This window comes from Prionailurus bengalensis, chromosome F2 (genome assembly GCF_016509475.1).
Source record: "Prionailurus bengalensis isolate Pbe53 chromosome F2, Fcat_Pben_1.1_paternal_pri, whole genome shotgun sequence".
Taxonomy (NCBI): Eukaryota; Metazoa; Chordata; class Mammalia; order Carnivora; family Felidae; genus Prionailurus; species Prionailurus bengalensis.
In genome coordinates this window covers 23,859,224-23,881,448 of record NC_057353.1, presented here as the reverse complement: position 1 = coordinate 23,881,448, position 22,225 = coordinate 23,859,224, and the positions used below count along the sequence as shown (strand labels likewise).

The window sequence follows — 22,225 nt, the reverse complement described above, 5'->3', positions numbered from 1 at the left end:
CTAGATAACTTATGGGGGATACTGTAATTTAAAATGTGCCTTTAAGTAAAGGAAATGGCCTTGATTTTGAAAAGAAAATTCTAAACTCCTAAATTTAATTTTTTCCCTATGTTCCCTAATATTTTTTAAAGTTTACTTATATTTATTTTGAGAGACAGAGAGAGCAGGTAAGGGGCAGAGAGAGAGAATCCCAAGCAGGCTCCATACCACCAGGGCAGAGCCCAGCGCGGGGCTCAAACTCCCAAACCATGAGGTCATGACCTGAGCTAAAAATCAAGAGTCCTGCAGCTGACTGAGCCACCCATAAGTTCCCTAATTTTAGTATTCAGTTTTTCATGTGATTATTTTAAAAGCAGCACTATGTTATTTTGCTAACTTGTTTAAAAGTCTACTGAGCACAAATGCTTTAGATTAGAGATTATCCTATTCCTAAAAAGGCATAATATTCATTGAAGTGATCCGCTGTCAACAGAGTTTTGAGGGACACTGTCAAACACCCCTTTGCTCTGAGATGAATTCCAGACTGTTAAAGAATGGAAGTTTTACTTTGGCCTTAGTCCAGTTTTTCTAGGGGTAAATAGCATATTCTTTTGAGCCATCATAGCTGTTTACTATAAAGTCATCAACACCTGCAGACCACAAGACACATAAGCCGTGAGACTGGAAATTTTGCCCTCGCTTAGGAGGGAACTCCTGCTCTCTGAGTGCTTCTAGTCCATGATGTGGCTCATGTAGTGGCAGTGACTAGGGAAATCCATGAAGAGAATGACAGGGAGAAAGCAGAAATCTGGCAACGAGTACAGGGCAAATCTTTGACCATTTCACCTGGAAGTACAAAATGTTAAATTGCCCATTTTTTTCATGTCCCACAATATTCAGGATCTGTATCATATTTGTCAAATCACTCTTCGCTTCAAAAATTTCTCCCAAATCTAATCCTAAATATTAAAGTTTTCCCTGCCCTAAAAAAAGATGGTGAACATGAAAGAAAGAAAATGTAAAATAATGTGTTTGATGACCCATGTCCCGATCATTAACAATTTTAAGTCTTTTAGCTTGTTGGAATGTTATTGTGACAGACCTAGAGCTTTTAGAGCTTTTCAGCTGAATGAGTAAAATTAAAATTCAGGAAGAGAACTCATTTCATCTTCTGTGACACTGCCTTCCTATGAGGGATTTTGATCAGGGGAGAAAAGTTGTTTTCTAATGATCACTCTTTTTGTATTAGAAAGTAGTGGTTTCATCTGAAACATTCGTATAAATTTTTAAATGAAAAGGAAAATTACCAAACTTGGAAAATGCTAAACAATTACATTGAAACCATTGACACAAAATTACAGGGCGGGAACCCACAAGTGGATGAAACGTAAGGTGTCACTTAGAGTTGACTTGGATACGTGTAGGATTTGACCGTGAGCCTGCCTGCTCTGAGCACCGGGCTCTCCTGGGACGCACCCAGGTGCTGGCAGGCGAGATCGCACCCCTTCCACCCCCGACTCACACTGTGCTTTCTTGCCATCTCTCTCGAAGGTACTTACCAGGGCCAATGGGCCGGCGGCATGCGGCATGGCTACGGCGTGCGCCAGAGCGTGCCCTACGGCATGGCCACCGTGATCCGCTCGCCGCTGCGCACGTCCATGGCCTCGCTGCGCAGCGAGCAGAGCAATGGCAGCGTGCTCCACGACGCCGCGGCCGCTGCCGACAGCCCCGCCGGCACCCGCGGCGGCTTCGTGCTCAACTTCCACGCCGACGCGGAGCTCGCGGGCAAGAAGAAGGGCGGCCTCTTCCGAAGGGGCTCCCTTCTCGGAAGCATGAAACTTCGCAAGTCCGAATCCAAGTCTTCCATCTCCAGCAAACGCAGCTCGGTCCGCAGCGACGCGGCCATGAGCAGAATTAGTTCCAGCGATGCCAACTCCACGATCAGCTTCGGCGACGTAGATTGTGATTTTTGCCCGGTGGAAGACCACGTCGACGCCACCACCACGGAAACCTACATGGGCGAGTGGAAGAACGACAAGCGAAATGGTTTTGGCATTAGCGAGCGCTCCAACGGCATGAAGTATGAAGGAGAGTGGGCAAATAACAAGAGGCATGGATATGGCTGCACCGTGTTTCCCGACGGCTCCAAAGAAGAGGGGAAATACAAAAATAATATTCTGGTCCGTGGAATAAGGAAGCAGCTTATACCAATAAGAAATACAAAAACTAGGGAGAAGGTGGACCGAGCAATTGAAGGCGCGCAAAGGGCAGCTGCCATGGCGAGAACCAAAGTGGAAATAGCAAATTCAAGGTATGTAAATGCAGGGCCGGTGGTTGTGCATGGTCGTTCAAAACAGTGGGATATCAAATATTTTGGTTGTCATTCTGTTGGTAACATCACCATATTTGCTTCTGTAACTATCAGAATCAAAGTTAGAAAATGATTAATTCCAATGAAATGAGAGTCAGAAATGTACCTGCACTGTTCTGAACCTGGCCGTCATCGCAAAATGTGGAAGCACATTGAGATCCCCTTGCTGTCACAAACTACTTCCCTAATACTTAACGTCGGGTCACTCAGACTATGCACATTTTCAGGAATCGAGAAAGTTACCTTCAGGGGTGTGTTGTTTTGTTTTAATACTACCACAGAGAATGATTTTTTCTTTTTTTCTTTCTTTCTTTTTTTTTTTTTTTTTTTTTTTTTTTTTTTTTTTTTTTTGAGAAAGCCACCAAGATCTAGATATGGCAGAAATGGAAAGTTACAAGACCAAATCTCCTATGCATTGTTTAAAACAACAGAGCTCAACTGTATGGGAATGGCAGAGGGACTAAGGCTGATACAAATTGTCACATTCTATGCTGGAATGATTAGATCACCGGTGTATTAAAAGGAAAGGGGTGGGGGGAACCTGCCATGGACAGATGGGACTGTCAGTGTGCCAAAGTTGGAAGAAAGTAGAGCAGTAGAGAAGGGATGGAGTGAGTAGGAGATCGCGATGAATTATAGATTGAGAAGTGGGGTGTATGTGGGCACAGAAGGACTATGTGCTTGAAGTTTTGCCATGAATAGCTGGATTTGGGGTCCAAAGAGAGGGATGGAGAAATCTATTGGGAATAGAATTGTCATATTGTAGACAAAAAAGAGAAAAAAAAGATGGTTATAAATGGAAAATATGATTTTTAGGCTTATTTACATGGCCACCGAATGGCCACAGTATCATGTGACTTGAGTCGTACATTTAGCATAGAATATTAAAAACCCTTTTCTTGCTTCAGTAATATTTTCCTGTAGAAGTAAATGTCCTTTGGACGCCACAGAATATTAGCGTGTCTTTAGGTTTTTATTCTTAGCATTGAATTAAGCTTCTCTTTTCTTTGGTTGAACCATACAAAATTTCTGATACTTGAACTTCTTGATGTTCAAAAAATGGCACTTGCACAAGGTTCAACCTTATACTTTCAGACTTTTGAGGTTTCTTTAAAAAATAAAAACTTTATGGTCACTGTTTACTTCTGAGTATCTGAAACATTACTTGGAAAATGAAGAGGTCATGTTTTTTGTGTTGTATTGAGATAGGTGTCAAAAGTTTTCAGGGTTTCCATCTTTATCCCAAACTCCTCCTATTTTAAAGTTAATACTGCTTATTGTTGATTAGCATAAACTTTCGGGAAGGGCCTCTCCGCGTTTCTCTTTTGAGCATATTTTATTTTAGACCATAGTTTCCCTAATAGCCAAGCGTTGAATTACTTGCTTTTCGGTTTGCTTATAGATGGGATACTTGGCACCTCTAATCTTACTGGCTTCCTGGCCCTCAGCTAACTTTTGACCTAGTGCTATATCTTTGATTATGCCCTGGCCTCTAATTTTAAATGCACTCCTGGATTTTTCCATTTGCTTTCACCTTACAACCTAGTGATCCTAGTAGAAGCAGTTTGATCTCTGCAGATGCAAAGTAAAACTGTGCAGGACACTCTAGCAAATGATTTTCTTAAGCTTGTTTTAATTATTGACTTTTATGATTAGTTTAAATGGGAGGAATCTACATAATGAAAGGGAAAGGCTTGTAATGCAAGGATCTCTGATTATACTAGTATCATAAACTCCTACCCAAGTGCTAGCCACATCCTCTCTGTTGAAAATCTTTTGGGGGTAGTGGTAATATAGTTTGAGATTACTGTGTTGTATAGTTTTTAATCAAATATACTTTTGGCCAGTTAACTACTTCCTAAAAATTTCACCTAGCTATCTTTTCAATGCTCAATTCATTATAGTAAATGAAATAAGCCAGTCACAGGACAGATATTGCATGATTCCACTTAAGTGAGGTGTCTAAAATGGTCAGACTCCTAGAAACAGAGACTAAAATTGTGGTTGTCAATGGCTGGAGGGAGGAAGAAATGGGAAGCTGCTGTTGAACAGGTATAAAGTTTCAGTTAAGCAAGACGATTCTGCATGCAGTTAACAATACTGTATTGTGCACATAAAAATTTGTTAAAAGGGTAGATATCATGTTAACTCTTCTAACTACAGTAAAAAATATATGTATACTATTTGGATGATGCAATAGAGAAAACAAAATTCTCAAGTAACCTTTTATGTCTTCCTTACTTTCATTGTGTTACTCCTCTTTCCAGATTCCTTGCTTTAATGATACTTCAGATACAGAGTTTTGCCACTTGTTTTTGTAGAAAATAGCTGATGGATTGACATTCCCCTTCAGTAGCTCTGAGTTTAAAGTTCTACGTTCTTTTAAAAGCTTTTTTGTGTTTTTTTTTTAAACAAAGAGAGGGACACCTGGCTGACTTCATTGGTTGAGCCTCAGACTCTTGATTTTGGCCAAGGATCATGGGATTGAGCCCCACGCTGGGCTCTGTGCTTAGCCTGGAGCCTGCTTGGGATTCTCCATCTCTCCTTCTGTATCTCCCCTGCCCCAGCATGAAAGCATGCTCTCATTAAATGAATGAATGAATAAATAATAGAAAAAAAAAAAAGCTTCCATTAAGGTTTTGGAGATTGCTGGCGGGGAGGGGGGGCCGGAGAACTTCTTGCTATATTGTCATAAACCATGGCTCTTTATAATGTCTCAGTATCTGCTCAGTACTTCCTGGACCCTCCAGTAGTTACTGTTAGTGTTTTGGTTTTACAAAATAGCAAAAGTTTAAGAACATAAGGTGACATTCTCCCCCTCATCCTGCCCCAGTAATGGCAGAATGACAACTAGAAATAACTACCTCCTGGCAGCTGCTGCTCTCAAAATCACTTGTTCGCCATTAACAACAGAGGGAGATGATAACTTTAATAGTTAGTGACCATCTTAGTTTGCCACCCAGATAGTGGCAATCATTATTCTGTTGCTGTTATTTCATAGGCTGTGGAGAATTTTTGTTACTTAAGTCTCAGGGAGTTGGATCCATTTGTGTACCATCACCTTATATTATCCTGAAGCAAAGCCTCAAGTTGGCTTTGAGAGAAAATAATTATATCCTCCTCAGGGAGATGGGGGGACATGGAACCAACCAACTTCAGCCCAGAAACTCAAGAAGGTCTGTGGACCTTTCTTTTGCTTCGTTGAATAGGGAGTTGTGGTGTATCTCCGTAGGAAATGCACAGGAGGCGTATTTCACAAGACTTATTGTGGGCCCCTGTTTAATTCTTACAGATAAGAGAACGTGGGGAATCATGTTACCAGTAGATAGTAAAAATAATGCAGCAGATAAAGAATCAGTAGATACTGATCCTTTACTAGCAGGTTAGCACTTAAAAAGTGACAGCTCTGGGGCGTCTGGGTGGCTCAGTTGGCTGAGCATCTGACTTCAACTCTGGTCATGATTTCACAGTTTGTGAGTTCGAGCCCCGCATTGGGCTCACTGCTGTCAGTGTGCAGAACCTGCTTTGGAACCTCTGTTCCCCTCTCTCTCTGCCCCTCCTCTGGTCACACTGTCTCTCTCAAAAATAAACATTTTTTAAAAGAAAGAGTGAAAACTCTAAGGGGTACTATTAATTTGCTGACTCCTATAACTTTTCCTCAGGTTTCTGTTCTGATCTAAAAAGTACCAAATGTATAAGATTTAACAAAATGCTTTCTTCCCTTTTTGTCTTGGTCCTGCGGGTAAAAATTACCTGCTAGAATTGAGAAACTGTCTCACCCTTGTTTTTAAAGAAAGGTTCCCGATGTAGGGGAGCAGCTCTGAATATCTCAAGCCCCTCACATTCAGAGGCCGAGACCAGCGCTGTGCCCAAGATCACCCTTCCATACCTGTTGTTTCAATGACAGTTCTCATTTGGGCATTTTTACCCCATTTAACTCCTGTCTTCAGTAATTTCTTAAGACATGTTCAGAGTACTGTTTCTTGAGAAAAATATTTTAAGGAGTTTTAAAGTGAGGCATTTGGCTGAGATAGCATATGAGTGGCCCTCAGAGAACCACTCTTCTCTGGAAAAAGATCGTTTAGAAAAGGATGTAGACAAAAGAAGAGGTTTGTAGACTCTGAGCCCCAGAGGACATGGTTATCATGCTAAAGGATGGAAGAGAGCTGGCTTAAAGCAGTTGAGAACCTGGGACACCTGGGGGGCCCAGTCAGTTGAGTTTTGAACTTTGGTCCAGCTCATGATCTCATGGTTTGTGAGTTCAAGCCCCACATCGGGCTCACTGCTGTCAGCACAGAGCCCACTTCGGATCCTCTGTCCCCCCCTCTCTTTGCCCCTCCCCCATTTCCACTCTCTCTCAAAAATAAATAAACATTTGAAAAAAATTTAAAGCAATTGAGAACCTTAGGCATTTGTTTGTACTGCCTTCATTGAAGCACACAGATTCGAAGAAAGGAAATAAGGTGGGAGTGTAGAGTGGAATGGAATAGTTACCCTGTTCTCTGACTCTGTGGCCAGACTGCCTGAAGCTGGGACGGTGCTCACTCGACTGGGCAGGCTTCCAGGACTACCGTGACGTGTCAGTGACTGCTGTTCCCAGCCTCTCCTGAACTTCAGGGGGTAACAGCAGGGCCAGTAATGTCAGGAGGGAGCCCTGTGCTGTCCCTGGCCCAGCACTCTCCCTGCCAGGCTTGTCACAGATGCAGTTGTACAGGGGACAGAAGCACCAGGTCGAATGTGGAGGCCTGAAGCCCAAGGAACTGGTGCACAGGTGTGCCTGCTGCACCTGTTTTCACAACTAGAGATTGGATTCCATGTTGCCAGGTTTGGACTTGAATATGAAAAATGACATCATTTTTTTCAAAACTCCTACATAAAAGACATATTTTCCATACTTTTTTTAATGTTTGTTTATTTTTGAGAGAGGGATAGGGAAAGAATGAGGGGGGGAGAGGCAGAGAGAGGGAGATGCAGAATCTGAAGCAGGCTCCAGGCTCTGAGCTGTCAGAACAGAGCGTGACATGAGGCTTGAACCCATGAACCTGCAAGATCATGGCATGAGCCAAATTTGGATGCTTAACCCAGGCACCCCATGCTTTTTCATTTAAAAAGGTATTTTAAGGGGCGCCTGGGTGGCTCAGTCGGTTAAGCGTCCGACTTCAGCTCAGGTCATGATCTCACAGTCTGTGAGTTTGAGCCCTGCGTCGGGCCCTGTGCTGACACCTCAGAGCCTGGAGCCCGTTTCAGATTCTGTGTCTCCCTCTCTCTCTGCCCTTCCCCCACTCATGCTCTGTCTCACTGTCAAAAATGAATAAATGTTTAAAAAAATTTTTTTTAAATAAAAAGGTATTTTATGATTTCTTACCACTCTCCCTGTTTCTTCCATGGCTTGAATGATTCAGCCACGACAGCTTTCCTGAAGTTCTAAAGGACATCTTTGCTCATCCCTTCCCTCTTCCTGGTGCCCTGGCCCCAGCCAGCTGCTCAGGGCTGCTCTGTCTTCAGGTCTAGGCATCAAGTCTCCTCTTCATGGAGGGTTTACCCAACCCCATACCCTCCCACTCTACTGCCACCCCCTTCCACCTAAATGCCCATTTGTCTGAGCTCTCGTCTAGTTCAGTATGTTTGTTTCACATCTCTTTCTCCAACTAGATCAGAAAGCCAGGCCCTGAAAGCAGCTTTGCTCACTTTGGTACACCCAAGGAGCTAGTTTAGATCAGGGCACTTTGGTAAGGGCTCCGGTAAATATTTGATGAATGAGTGAATTAAATTCTCACTACTTAGGCTATAAACACTGCCAGTGCTTCTAATTCTGTTTTCTTGGGCATTTATAAACCAGCTTTAAAGGAAGGAAACATAGCTCTCATAATTCATCATGCTATAATCTGACTGTAGTGAAGGAAGTACAGAAAATGCAGAAGTGCATGTTACAGGTACCTTTTTCCTTAACTATGTCAACAGCATTAAAAAATCATAACAAAGGCAAGGCTGGGAAATAAGAACTTGAGGTTAAGCCAAACTCTTATCTCCATTCTTCATAGGTGTGAGCTGGTCCAGTGATACATGTGAGTGCTTCCCGTAAACAGATATGGAAACTCCAGGAAGTCAGCTTATACTCACTATAAAAATATTAGCTCATCCCTACCTGGTTGACATCACCAAAATATGGGATAAATCAGAGCAGAGCCTAAGAGCTTACTGTTTTTTAAAAACCTGTTCGCCAAATGCTCACTTGTCTTTTTTTCCTTTTGAAAGTTTTTCTTGTCTTACCTCTTTCTTTTTCCTGGTCATTTTTCTTAAGCTCAAAAAATAGCGTTCAATGGAACAGTTCCTCACAAGATTACTTGACTTGATTCACTTCACTTATTAGTAATTAAAACCCAGAGTCAACCATGAGTCAGTGCACATTATGGATCCAAATTAAACTTCTCCCAATTTTAGAAAAAAAAAAAGCTGAGTCTCTTCCAAGTTATTGTGAAGAGCCAGGAATTTGAAATTCTTAAATTCAGTTGGAGAAAAGGATTCTCGTTCTCTTTTGCAAATCAAAATTCTACTTTATATTCTATCTTTATTTCTTTTCTGTAATGTTAGTAGTCCTATCATATCTTTAAAAACCATTGTAGATTGTCAGACCATTGTAGATGATCTTCTACTGGGGCTCTGGTTAATGTTCAGTTTTTAACGTAAGTGATTTTTTTTTTTTTCAGGAAGGTTGAATTTTTCTGTAATGCCTTGTAAGCCATTTTAATGAAGAGGCTGTTAAGTAGGTAAAGTGATTTTGGAGGAAATCACCTAAAATATGGGAATTCACTACTGAGGAGAGCATTAATTATTTGCCTTATTTAGGCCTCCTGTACTCTTCCATATCAACCTCTGCTACCCGTCACCCCTTTCCCTGTTATCACCAGCTCTTCTACAAGCAGATTCCAGAGGCTTCGTTAATACACTCAGGCTGGGGTGCAAAAAAGTTATTGTAAATGGGAATTGATAGTTGCCTCTTTCTTCACAGGAGAGTTGTTTAAACAGTTGAATGAGAGAGTGGGTATCATAGGGCTTTATAAACTGTAAATAACCACATATAGTTTACGTTTTGTGAGATGTGTCGCCATTTAGTGGGTCATTACACATAACAGGGGAACCTACTGTGTTATGGGAACCTTGTGAAAATTTAGTGGGTCATTACACATAACAGGGGAACCTACTGTGTTATGGGAATCTTGTTTCTGAAGATCTTTCTTGAAAAAACTCTTCCACCTGCCCTCTCGAGTCCAGCCCCATTCAGAAACTGAGGCCTGGAGGTGGCCGGGTGTTCTAATGATTTAACAAATAGGTTCAAGCAATACAAATGTCACGAAAATTAGTCTTATGCTGTAATAATGAGAGGGTCACACAGTTATCCAGACTTCTGGGCCATTAGAAACATACTTTTTTAAACCTGGGGATCATAGAGGCATGGCTTTCCACTTTGGTTAAACAGAGAACATAAGGAGGAGATGCTGTGTGTGGTGTGCATGGGATACGAGGTAGTGTTCAGTCCTGCGGAGATCAACTTGGTGAAAACTGGGGCAAAAAGACAACGTTCTAAGGGGAGGGTAAGCCAGATTTTTGGGACACATGTCACCCTTGTTTTAACTATAGAAATCAGAGTTGGCTTAGACGGTACAAACCGCAGCAGGTTCGATCTCCTTTATCTCTGAAATGTGACATTTTCCTGATGCCGTAAATACGAAGAGTTAAAGCAGCAGTGACTTTCTCACATACATGATGAAAGCCACAAGTGTGATAGCATCCATGTTCCATCCCATGTGCTCCTGGAGACAGAGCCTCTGTCTGCGGGCGAGTGGCAGAGCTCTGCGTGCACGCTCACAGAGCCAGGAGACTCCTCTGAGCGGCAGCTGCCCGACAGCCAGAGGACCCCGCTCACAACTTTCCATCATGGATTAAGCTGACTCCGCCAATCTCACTTTACTCAAGACACCAAACTGGCCGCTTGCAAGACTAGTGCCTTGCAAATCTTTGAGATGCTTTTCTTATTATAGATGAAATATGAACATTGTGTTTAGGAACAGGATCCAACAAATGCCAAAGGTATTTATGTAACTCATTCAGCTTTAGTACAACGGCCCCTTGAGAATAAAACTAAATAAGCCTTTAATAATTTTGCCCTTCTATTTTAGTCGGTGGTTCACATTTATTTGTATAATATGCTTCAATTCAAAATAAGCTTCTTTATCAGAAATTTAATTAAGATGTAAGGAATCAAGATTGCCTCCAAAAGAGTGCAACTCTTTGAAGTCAGATCTTCTTAGGAATTCCCTGTGTGCCGAAAGAAACTTATCCAAGTCAAGTAAAATACATTAACTCATTTTCTAACATTTTAAAAATAATTGTGCCAGAGATTAACAATAACTGTTAGATTTTTTTCAGTTTTCTTTTGAATAAGGTTAAAATTTTGCTGAGTTTTACTACATAAAGTCCATCAAATTTTGATCTCAATTGGCTTGGTCCAGAGATCCCTGTTTAATTTTTTACATTGGTGTAAGAGCTTTTTGAATTAGTATTTCAAGATTTCCTACACTCACTTCCATCCATTGAGGGAAAGGTTTGATATTCATGTGGGGACCCTACTAAGTCAAAACATGTTAAGGAAAAATCCCATAGAAGCTGGACTTTCAGGTTAAGGAGTAGGAATGGAGGAGTGTCTGGTGACGGGGCCATACCCACCCACTGCCGGCCCTTGTCCCTCATTCCCACCCCTCCTGTTCACTCTAGCAATTTGAGAATGAGTTGAGCTGTGACTGATAGATACCTTGCAAAGATGAAAATGCCCTGGAAGGGCCATTAGCTAACACGTTAGTTAACACCCTGGTCTGAACTTGCAGAAAAGACTCTAAGTTACCAGCCCATTTTATAAGGTTTGGTTTTTTATCTCAGGGAAATAATGATTTTAATCACTCTTATAATATTAATCGATGACATACTATGTAAATGTAATATTATGATTAGGATCCAGCTCTTCTAATCATACAGCCTGGTTAGGACAGATAAAATTGCAATTACCCAGGCACCTGGGTGGCTCAGTCCATTATGCAGCCAACTCTTGATTTCTGCTCAGGTCATGATCTCACACTTATGAGATCCCTCCTTCATTTGCTCACGCATGCACATGTGTTTTCTCTCTCTCAAAAAATAAAAATGCAGTTACCTCTCAGGTGATTGACACCTGGCTACAAGCTTAGCACATAGGAGGAGCTTAGTCATAGCCTGGGGCCGGAGGCATGATTGTGCAGGTGGTATCCAGCTGGTACAAAGGATAATGGCCCACATGTATTTGGGGTATTGTAAAATGTTTGGTATGGCTGGAAAAAAGACTACTTAGGTGTGGGGGGTGTTGAGAGATGAAGTGGAGATGAGATGAGGGGCTCACTGACCTATAAAGGGGGAGTTTGGACATTATCCCAAAGTCCGAGGGGAGCTACTGATAGTTTTAGGCAGAATTACATGATCAAATTTAGAAAGATCACTCTGGATGCAGGTGATATAGGGACTGGGAAGAGTAAGGGGCAATACAATTGGAGGCCGATTAAGTGGTAATGTGCTAACTAGCAATCTAGGTAAGAGCCCATGGGCTGAGCTAAGCAGTGACAGCGGGGATAGAAAGAAGAAAATGTATGGTGACAGCGTCCCGGGCAGACTCCATAGGACTTGATGGTTGGTTGAATAAATGTGGCAAACGTAGAAGAGGCAGAGTCAGAGTGACCCCTGAGTTTCAGGATTGGCCAACTGGATGGATGCTAGTAGTGTTTATTCAGACAGGGACCGGAGAGGAAAGTATGGGTTTAGAGAGGAAAATTGGTTTGGATTTTGACTTCTTGAATCGGGAGATGCTGGCCCCAAAGACAAAAGGGAACATAGCCTGGAAGTCAGATTTGTACCATACATAGAGAGCTCAGACCCAACCCTGAGGAACAAAGACATTTATGAGGCACATTGCAAAAGAGGAATTCCATGTCCAGGATACTGGAGGCAGCTCTTTTAAAGAAGCACAAATAAAGCACTTCTTATGTTAAGGACTAGGAGGAATCTGTTGCCTTAAGACCATGCAGTTCAGGTATCAGAATATCTATTCTTGAATTTGTGAAATTATGCTTTCTAAGATTTGTGCTCAAAGGACCGACCCAGTGAGCAAGATCTGTTGGCCTGTTTCTTTCTTGGCAACATCCTGGAACAAAATATCACCCTCACAAATTATTGTGCTGAAGAAACATCCTTTGGCAAACATTTATTTAGTGCCAGCTCTGTCCAAATACGATACTAGGCCCCAGGAATACAAAGATGAATAAGAAACAAAACTTGCCATTGAGAGCAAATACCCTGGGGCGGTGTGTGTTGGGGGTGGGGGGTGTCATAGCACTTCCGTGTGGCAGGTTGGGAGCTGTGAGCCGGATGGGGGCTGTGAGTTGGAAGCACCCACTGGGAAGCACCTGACCCGCTTGGGTGAGCTTGTCACCAACACTCCCCTGTGCTGTTTGCACAAGCAGCTCTCTGCCTGGAACGCCCTCACACCCACGCCCCTTTGCCTAACCTCTCTTAGTCCTTTGTGATCACGCTCAAGGTCCATACGGGACTGAATTAAGAAAACCTAACAAAATGTCTTTTCGTATATGTAATTTTACCCCTGACAATAACAGTGCTAATCAACGGAATATACATAGGTAAGAGTTGAATAGTACTAGGGAGAAGATGACTAGCACTTTCTTTAAAAAACAACAGCAACAACTAATGGGGCCCCTGGGTGGCTCAGTCACTTGAGTGTCCAACTTTGGCTCAGGTCACGATGTGACAGTTCATGAGTTCGAGCCCCGCATTGGGCTTGCTGCTGTCGGCAGAGTCCACTTCAGCTCCTCCATCTCCCTGTCTCTCTGCCCCTCCCAGGCTTGCGTGCAGGCGTGCATGCTCTCTGTCTCTCTTTCTCTCTCAAAAGTAAACATTAAAAAAAAACTATTAAATTTTTCAGGGTGACTGAGTGGCTTGGTCTGTTAAGCACCCAACTCTTGGTTTCAGCTCAGGTCATGATCTCACGGTTTGTGGGTTCTAGCTGCATATCAGGCTCTGTGCTGACAGTGCAGAGTCTGCTTCGGATTCTCTCTCTCTCCCTCTTTCTCTGCCCCTCCCCCACTCGCTCTCTCTGTCTCTCTCTTAAAAATAAACTTAAAAAAAATTTTAAGTTTTTCAATACTTAAATAATTTTAAATCACATTTTAACTCATCTCTGCATAGAGTCTGTAAGATGTGATTTTTAATGGTAGCAGAATCCCAGCATCATTTGGACATAGAAACATCAAAGTTAGCTATTTTGCGGTAAGTTGATTTTTTGGCGGTGTTTCCAGCTAAGGAAGCAGTGTCGACACCGCTAAACATTTCCCCCACGTATCCTACGCACCAGTGCAAGCACCCTTCCCCTTTTGCTCTGAGGATTGCAATTTTGGTGATGCCTTTTAGCCACATACAAACAAAGCTGACCTGGTTGAGTGCTCACCTGGTGTCTGAACCTATGCCATGACCTTGGCATCTGTAACCTCCCTTAATCCCCATAGCAACCCCGTTAGTGACGTAGAAAGTTCACACAACAAGTAGGTGCCCTGTGTATGGTGGACCCCAGGCAGTACAGCATCAGAGCCCAAGCCTTTAATGTCCACTAGATTTTGAGAATTGGGGTAGGAACTTTTTTCCTTTTACCCCACGTACCTGCCTTAGGCTCATAAAGGAAGATCCATCTGGGAGCAGTGTGATTTAGTCACATGCTTCATGTTGCCAGTTTCATTTAACCAATATTCGTTTGATAGCCACAAATCTTGTGGATGAGACAAACAGACGGATTATGTCAGTTTAATATGGTAAATTCTAAGAAAAACTGAAGCCACATCAGAAGAAAGAACACTGAACACATGTGGGGCTGAGCCTGTGCTGTGGAGAGTGAATCGAGATTCCGCAGGAAGCAAATGGTGGCAAGGATGCCTCAGACAGAAGGAGTATCTGGAGGAAGATGGAGTGGGATAAAAGTACATAGGGTAGGTTCCTACCGGCCTTTGGATAGAGGTGACATTGCCTCTCCAGGTGTGGTCCATCCACCCCCTGCAGCAGATCAGAAGGGGCACTTAAAATCTTTTGGCTCGCACCTACTGCTGATTTCACATCTCTTTGGGTGAGGCTCAGAAGTTTGGTTTTACAAGCTTCCCAGGTTATTCTGAGGTATGCTGAAAGTTGAATGTAGGTTAAGATAGGATAGGAAATGATGTCATGAAGGTTTGGGAGCTGGATTGTCTACTGTTTGTTGGCCTTGGGGAGTCTTTGAAGGAAGGTGAGCAGGGAACCATCTGTCTCTGAGATGGATATAAGTGGGGCCAAGGCTGTGGAGGCCTGGGCTGTGGACAGATGATAAAGACCCATGCCCTTGCCTGAGAAGCAGGAAATGAAATTAGCAGGAATTGGTGGGTAGAAGTGGTGGGCAAGGAACAGAGGCACATCTAAGACATTTGTGCGTGTGATATTCTAATGCTTCTGAATAAGATTAGTGAAAAGGTTCATCATCCCTGGAATGTGGGTCATTTATTTCAAACATACAAAGTAAAGTAATCTTTCTGGGTCTCTCATCAGTGGAGATGAGGAAGTGAGGAACTGGACCACACTGTCACAGAAAGCCCAAGTCTGGGCCTCCACTGTTGTGTGAATTCCCTTCCTTTGCCAGTTTTTGCACTTCACAAAACCACACCAACAATATTTCTTACAGAAATTATTCAGATAGGAAACATGGTGGAACATATCACTGACGTTTCACTTTTCCAACTTCAGATTTGTCCTCAATCAGAAGATGGTGTACTGAAAGGACAAATGTCCTATTGTGTATACTGTTAGGAACAAGATTATAGTGAGGGACGTATCACCAAAATCAAAGCCATTTTTGAAGTACCCATAAACATTCCAGGAGCAAAACTCACATGCCAATCATTCTTGATCATCTGAGGGGTATTATTCAATGCTTACACACTTAGTACTGCCCTAGACCTGCAGTGAGAGAAAGGAAGCATGGGCCTGAATCTTCCACAAGTTTAGGGTTGATTGGAGAGACCTCATACCTGTAGGGAGTCATTAAATAATAAGACACCAATTCATTCAGTCAGCTGTTTATTAGTGCCTGCCTCATCCCATACAGGTCTTGAAGTAGTTTATGTAAATGTCTGAATGGTCAGTCTTATGGGAATTAAAAAAGAATAGATGGACCAGTCCATAAAGCACCTCCCAAGGTTTTTTTTTTTCTTGGCCACTAGGAATATTTTGAGGTCTTTTTTTTTCATGTTACCTCACAAACTTGACAGAGCATTTTTCAAAATTATGTTATTCTTCTTAACTCCTCACTAAATCAGAATAACTTTCAGCCCATTGTTGGAATGATTAAAATCTAATTATAGAGTGAGCAGACAGTCTCTAATGTTTCATTCTATAAATGAAAACAAAGGAAAGACAACCATGTGTAACAGTTTTCTCCCCGCCCCCTTCGGAATCTCCAGTAATAGGTTAATTTTGTGGTGTTAAAGTTCAGTTACTAACGTTTACTCTTGAAAAGTTTTCTTTAAATTACAGTTTGCTATATTTGTAACAGTTATAGAGCCTCCTCTATTCAGTGCCTGATAATGGAAATTTCAAAGGAAACAGAAGGCATAAGCCAACAAAGGGAAGGAAAAAAAAGCCTCAAGAATCCCCCCATAAACAGTGTCTGTGTGAACGTGTATGCATATGAATCTATGTAAATTCATGTGTATAAGATGCTGGTCCTAAGGGAATGCCGAGTAATGAGAAGGGGGAGAACAATGAGAGAGACAGCATGAGTAAAGGATGTTCTGGTATAATTGGCGTGTCTGGTGTCAGGTGGAATTGGTCTGGAAAGATTTCATAAGGAGTTTGAGCCTTGAGCGATATTTTGAAGGGAAGCGAAGGCATGATTTGTCACAGAGGCAACAGAGATTTTACCAGGTAGGGCAAGAATAGTGTCTCTAATGACTCACAGCCTGAAGAGAAAGAAAAATGCTTCAAGGCAGTAGAGATCACCAGTGTTCATTATCTGTGGGCATTACTGTGTCCTTGTGCTTCGCTGCAGTGGATATTACTTTTGGCCTCATTGCCTTATTAACCTTTTGATGTTCTATGTTGATATTCCGTGGTGACTCCCATGGCCAACAGAACCTGAAAACAAGGGTCTTTCACATGCAGACCCTTCCCTCTCCCCCTCCTCCTACCACCCAGGAAAAAAAAAAAACCTATCCAGAAAGTTAGTAAATTTGGGCGTAGCAGTAGTGGTGCTAGTCTGAAGTTCCTGAAAGCTAATGCGGTTGGTTTGTAGAAAAGAATAAAAATCATAGGAAGGTGGGAGGCTAGGGACACCAGATCTAACATTTCTGTTAGATCTTTACTCTGAAGCTTCGTCCTCTTTTGAGAAATCTTACAATATGTGTACAAAAACGTACTCAAAACCCTTCTGGATTGTACACCCCACTGCTGGTGTGTAGAATGTAAGAGGCACAGTATTTTGCTTTGTAGTGGGTGGTGTAGAGTACAGCTGAGTCATGGTGAGAGAGGAGGACAATTAGATAAGGGTGCTGACTATTGAAGGATCTTAAAAGCTCTAATCAGGTGTTATGCAACACACAAGTGGAAACCGTTTCAGAGTCCTGAGGAAGTTAGTAACATGATCAAAACAACATCTGAGGAGAATGGTTTTAGCTGTCATGCACAAGGTGGACTGGAAGCAGAGTTGGAACAGGACCATCAAGGGCATGAACAAATCAGTCTACATGTGAAAAACTGGATCCTTGAAAATGGTAAAGGAGAACTCATCTTGTATATCGCTGGTTGTGTGCAAGAGAGTTAAAACCCTAAGGATCTGAGCATAGTCAGCTAAGAGCACACATGGACCGTATATAATGGTGGTGACACTTTGGGGAGAGGGATAATGAATCTTTGAGTCCCGGACTTTCAAAGAAGAACAAAACAAAGAGATTCCTGTAAGGATGGTGCTCAGAAGCCTCTAAATGGTGCATTTAAGAGCTTCCAACGGAAATGAAAACATCAACATCAAAGATTTCCATAGTCACTTGTAATAGTTGTTAGGAAAATGAGTAGAGAAGGCTGGGGTAGAGAAATGTAGAAGGAATCATTGGAGATAGCCATTTGTGGAAACAGGAATTATTTTATACTAAGATAAGTTTTAGGCAAGATACTGGCCAAGGTTTGGGGTTATAACCAACATCTCTATTCTCATAATTCCGTTGTCTGAAATCAAGTCAAATTAGCAAATCCTTTTAATTTTTTATTTACTCTATTAATAGAGTAGCCATCGAAGTATCTACATGGTCAGCAGTATAGTAATCAGAGCTTTCATTAACTCTTTATGCTGCCTGTTGTAAAAGGTTGAAATTGACATCTATGATTTTCTTTGCCTTAGAAAAGGTATCTTTGATTTTTGATTTGTTGTTGTGTCTACAAAATGGATCAAGAAAATAAGCACATGACTTGCATGAAGATGCCTGAGTTACTAATTAAACAAAAAGCGTGAAAACTTTGTAGAAGCTAATTTCAGGCCCCAAACCTTATCAGCTGGCACCTCCCTCCAGAAGGACATTAGTAGGTATTTTACCTACACAGAGGAGGTAGGACCAAGAGCAGAGAGTTACGAGTCTTACAAAGAGCACGTGAGTTCAGCTTAAGATCAAAACCACGGGAGAACCGGGCGTCTGTCTTGTGATGATTGTGTTCCACAGTAGCATCTACATTTTTTTCTCCCCCGGGTCTCTGGTCTAACTCGTTGCAAGTTTATTTTGTTTGACCCCTCTCTGGTTTGTAATAGAGAATCTGCCTGGCCCCCCAGAGCAGGAAGATCCAGGAACACAGTCCACCCTGCCTGCAAATTCTTGCAGTGGCAAGTCCCAGCTTGAAGAGGCCCCCTGCTCAGCAGGGTCTAACCAATCACCTGAGAGATCACCCCTCCTGCTGGAAATCAGGCAGGTGCAGGCGTGCTTGATGAGGTCCAGGGGTCTCTGTTGAGCGGTCTCAATTTTTCCATTAAGAAGAAACTGGTTACCTGTATATTGTGGTCTAGTCGGTCAGCAGTTTTTCTTATTCTCATGAAACAGGAAAATATGAAAAGAAAAACAACTTTCACTAAATGATGAACACTTATTAAATGAATCAAAATATAAAATTGTAGCTCTTTCAAAAGCGTGGATTACATCGAGTCTTGCTTTATAACTTTTGTCTGTCGGAGAGGACTCTGAATTAGCTAAGAATGTAAAAGTTTAGGTGTTCAAGCCATGGAGATTAAGGAGTTAAGGATTCCTTAATCAAGGATTCCTTAATTAAGGATTAAGATTTTTTTTAGGAAAACAAAGGTAAAACTTGTAGACAAATAAATATATTTACAGTCCCTGTACCAAGCAGGTGTAGTGACTTTTAGGAGCTTAAAATAGGCCATATGTAGCTGGTTTTCCTCATGACATTTTCAAGATTTTTTTTCTCTTAATTTTTTTTGTTTTTCCTTTTCTTCATCCATTGTATCTCTGTATACAGTTAGTATGAAATTCTGCTCACCTCAGTACTAAATAATTTTTAGAAATCTGAGTTACTGCTGAACTAATGAACTATAAAGCTGTTTAGAATTACTATAAGTTTTTCCTAATAATTACTTACAAATCTAAATATGCTGGAATCATTCTTAGTAAGAACTATGAGAGTTATGCCCAGAATAAGATGTTTCTTATACCTAGAAAGAAAATGATAATTGTGAGTAAGTGGTCATTTTTAGACTTCAGTAGTCTACTTTATGTTTATTAATATAGACTGTGTAGCAAATAAAGCTAATTCTATCTTACACAGTACATGTGATCCAGCACAAGTATCAAGAACTCATAGGCACTTGAAGTACTTGGTTTTGATTCGTTTGTCATCTCTTTCTTTAAAATTTTTTAATGTATTTATTTATTTTTGAGAGATACAGGGACAGAGAGAGAGGGAGACCCAGGATCTGAAAGCAGGCTCCAGGCTCTGATATGTCATCACAGAGCCCGATGTGGGGCTCAAACCCGTGAACCCCGAGATCATGACCTGAGCCGAAGTTGGACACTTAACCAACTGAGCTCCTCATTAGTCATCCTTGAGTTGATTTTCTCCCCCAGGGATTTAAAATCCACCTCAAAGCTAAGACCTCATCAGGTTTCTGATGGTTCATATATCAGTTCAATACTGCATAAATATATATATTTTTTAATTTCTGTGCTGAGATCATTGCTTAAAAGTTTTTAAGTTTAATGAAAACGATCATTCATTACTGAGTCCTTTATGGCTAGTGACACCAATTTCCTAGGGCTCACTTACAACACACACATGAAACCTGAGCAATAGGAGACAAGCAGGTGAAAGAGTTGAAGTTTGAGAGGTCTGATTCACTCATCACCTGGAGACTGTATCCCTTTCTCAAACAGGCTCAGAGCAGGGCCCAGGAGCGAGACCCCAAGAAACCCATTCACAGTCAACCTGAAGAACATCCCGCTCTTCCTCATGGTATTGGCCCCACCTTATGTTTGGGGACCAGGATGCCAGAAAGACTCTGGGAGCTGAGCAAACTGGGCTGAGGTAGGAGATTTTATTCAGATGTCATCTAACCATGTGACATACTAAGCCTTAGATTACTCATCAGAAAATGGGATGATTTGGCATCCAGCTCATGGAAGTTGGGAGAATTCAATTTGAATGCCCCTAACACGATAAGTAGCACTCAATAGGTATTAAATGAACTGATAGAACCAGCAGTCCTTGAATACTTCCGTGTCGAGTACTGTATAAAGACAGCCCTCACCCTCTGAGGCATATTCCAAGGCAGGAGAGGGGGAGAAAAGCAGCAGATTCTATGATGTGATACAGCAAAAGACAGTGCGTATAAGAAAGCAACAGAAGATCCCTCGGTATCTGGAGGAACTGAGAGAGACTTCAAGGGGCAACTCTTGGGCCGTCTTGAGGAGACAAGTAGGCATTGCCGGGAACAGAAGGGGGAAGAAAGACTTTCCTAACAGAGGGAGCCACATGGGGAAAAGCCTGGAAGATTTAGACCTCTCGTTTGTTCCTTCCCTGATAAAATGCTATTGTCATTTATACTCCTGGGGTTCCAGGGCATAGAGAGGCACTGTGTGGTCTTTGTGGTTAAGAACACATGCTGTGGGGGCGCCTGGGTGGCTCAGTTAAGTGTCCCAACTTCAGCTCAGGTCATGATCTTGTGGTTCGTTTGTTCGAGCTCAGCTTCAGATCCTCTCTCTCCTTTTCTCTCTGCCCCTCCCTTGCTCGCACTCTCTCTCTGTCTCAAAAATAATTAAACATTAAAAAATTTTAAGAAAGAACACAGTGGCTACAGTCTGGGTTCAGATCCTGGCACTGTCAGTGATGAAACTCGGTCCTCACGTGCCTTTGTCTGCACAGTGGGGAAAGAACAATAGCTTTTTGCAGGATTATTGTGAGGGTTAAGTGAGGTAATAAATTTGAAGTGGAAAGTGGATGCTGGTTCACGTTAGAGTAAATGTTGTAATTATTTCAATCAGTGGTTCCTGAATACCACTCTGTGCACAAGCAGGAAGAGTGGGTGCTTTGGGAGAAACCAAAATGAGAGAGAGAGAAATGGCCCTGTCCTCCAGGAAATTTATAACCTAGTGGCAGAGATGGATAGGTCAACAACTTGCAGTGCAGCTGGAAATTAAACAAGAGCTATGTGGAGGTTAAAGCAGTGTGTGGGAGCATCACTAGAAAAGAAATCTGTTCCAAGGAGGAGGAGGAATTCTTCAGAGAAGTGCGGTTGGTGTAGACTTTTCACCCAGTGCTCATTTGGGCTTGCTTTGGCTCTGTTGTGTGTGACTCAGCACAGGACCATCCAGGCGCATTGTTGGGCCTGTTTCCCTCTCCAGGGCCGACTTTGTCTTGGCTCCTTTGCCATTTACCTGGACGGCATTCAAATGCTTCCCTTAGAACTGAAGCTGGAAGGGTGAATCAGGTAGGTCTTTATATCGTAAGCCAGGAAGAGCAGGAGCTGAGGGCAGTCAGGAACTGGGACTTTATCTGCAGTGGGAAGAAGTCAGGTTACAGGGACGTCCCCAGGCCTTAGGCTTTGGAGCCCATTCACGGAGTTCCCCTTCCAGCCCCTGCACTGCTTCTGTTTTGTTGCTCTTGGTTCCAGCGCCGACTCCCCACATTCAGAAGAACCCCCTCAGAATTTCAGGTCGCCACCCCCACTGCTCCCCGAGCACAGACTGGAGTGAGGCCTGCACTGTGAATGGGAAACTGGATGTGAGAAAGCAGAGAAGTGATAGCAACCCTCCCCTATAGTGAAGGAGCACCTGCCATGCTCTCCAAGAGTCCCCATGTCCCCCAGGGGCTGCCAGCTCACAGGTAAGAGGTGGGCTTCTCTTGGCCCGTGTCTTCCAACAGTTGGGTCCATGCTTTCCTACTTCTGGCAGAACCGTCTCACGGATGGTGGTTTGTGCCTGACTCTGCCCCACAGCTTGAGCTCTGATGATGAGCCATCCCCTCTGTTTTGGTCAGGCTGGTCCTGGCAAGAGAGGCTTGTAAGTCAGCTCTAACCCAGTCATCTTTGCCTTTGAAAATCAAGGAAGAAGTGAATGTGAGCTATGGTGCAGAGTTTCAGAAGGGAGAAAAGAGGGAAACAATTCAAATAAATGTTTAACTGACAGCCTGATTTTCCCCAGAAAGGTTTTGGGAATTCTCTCTGGAATATGGTATAGTAGTTAAAAGCACAGATATTAGAGCCAAAGCATCTTCATGTCT

At 42.4% G+C, this 22,225-nt stretch overlaps 1 protein-coding gene across 1 annotated transcript in view; it reads left to right on the top strand.

Annotated features, from left to right (window-relative positions):
- Positions 1-22,225, top strand: part of JPH1 (junctophilin 1) — an 83,917-nt gene that overhangs the window by 4,702 nt on the left and 56,990 nt on the right. Inside the window, 1 exon segment of the mRNA XM_043601219.1 lies at positions 1,531-2,290. Within this exon segment, the coding sequence (XP_043457154.1) occupies positions 1,531-2,290 (760 nt within the window).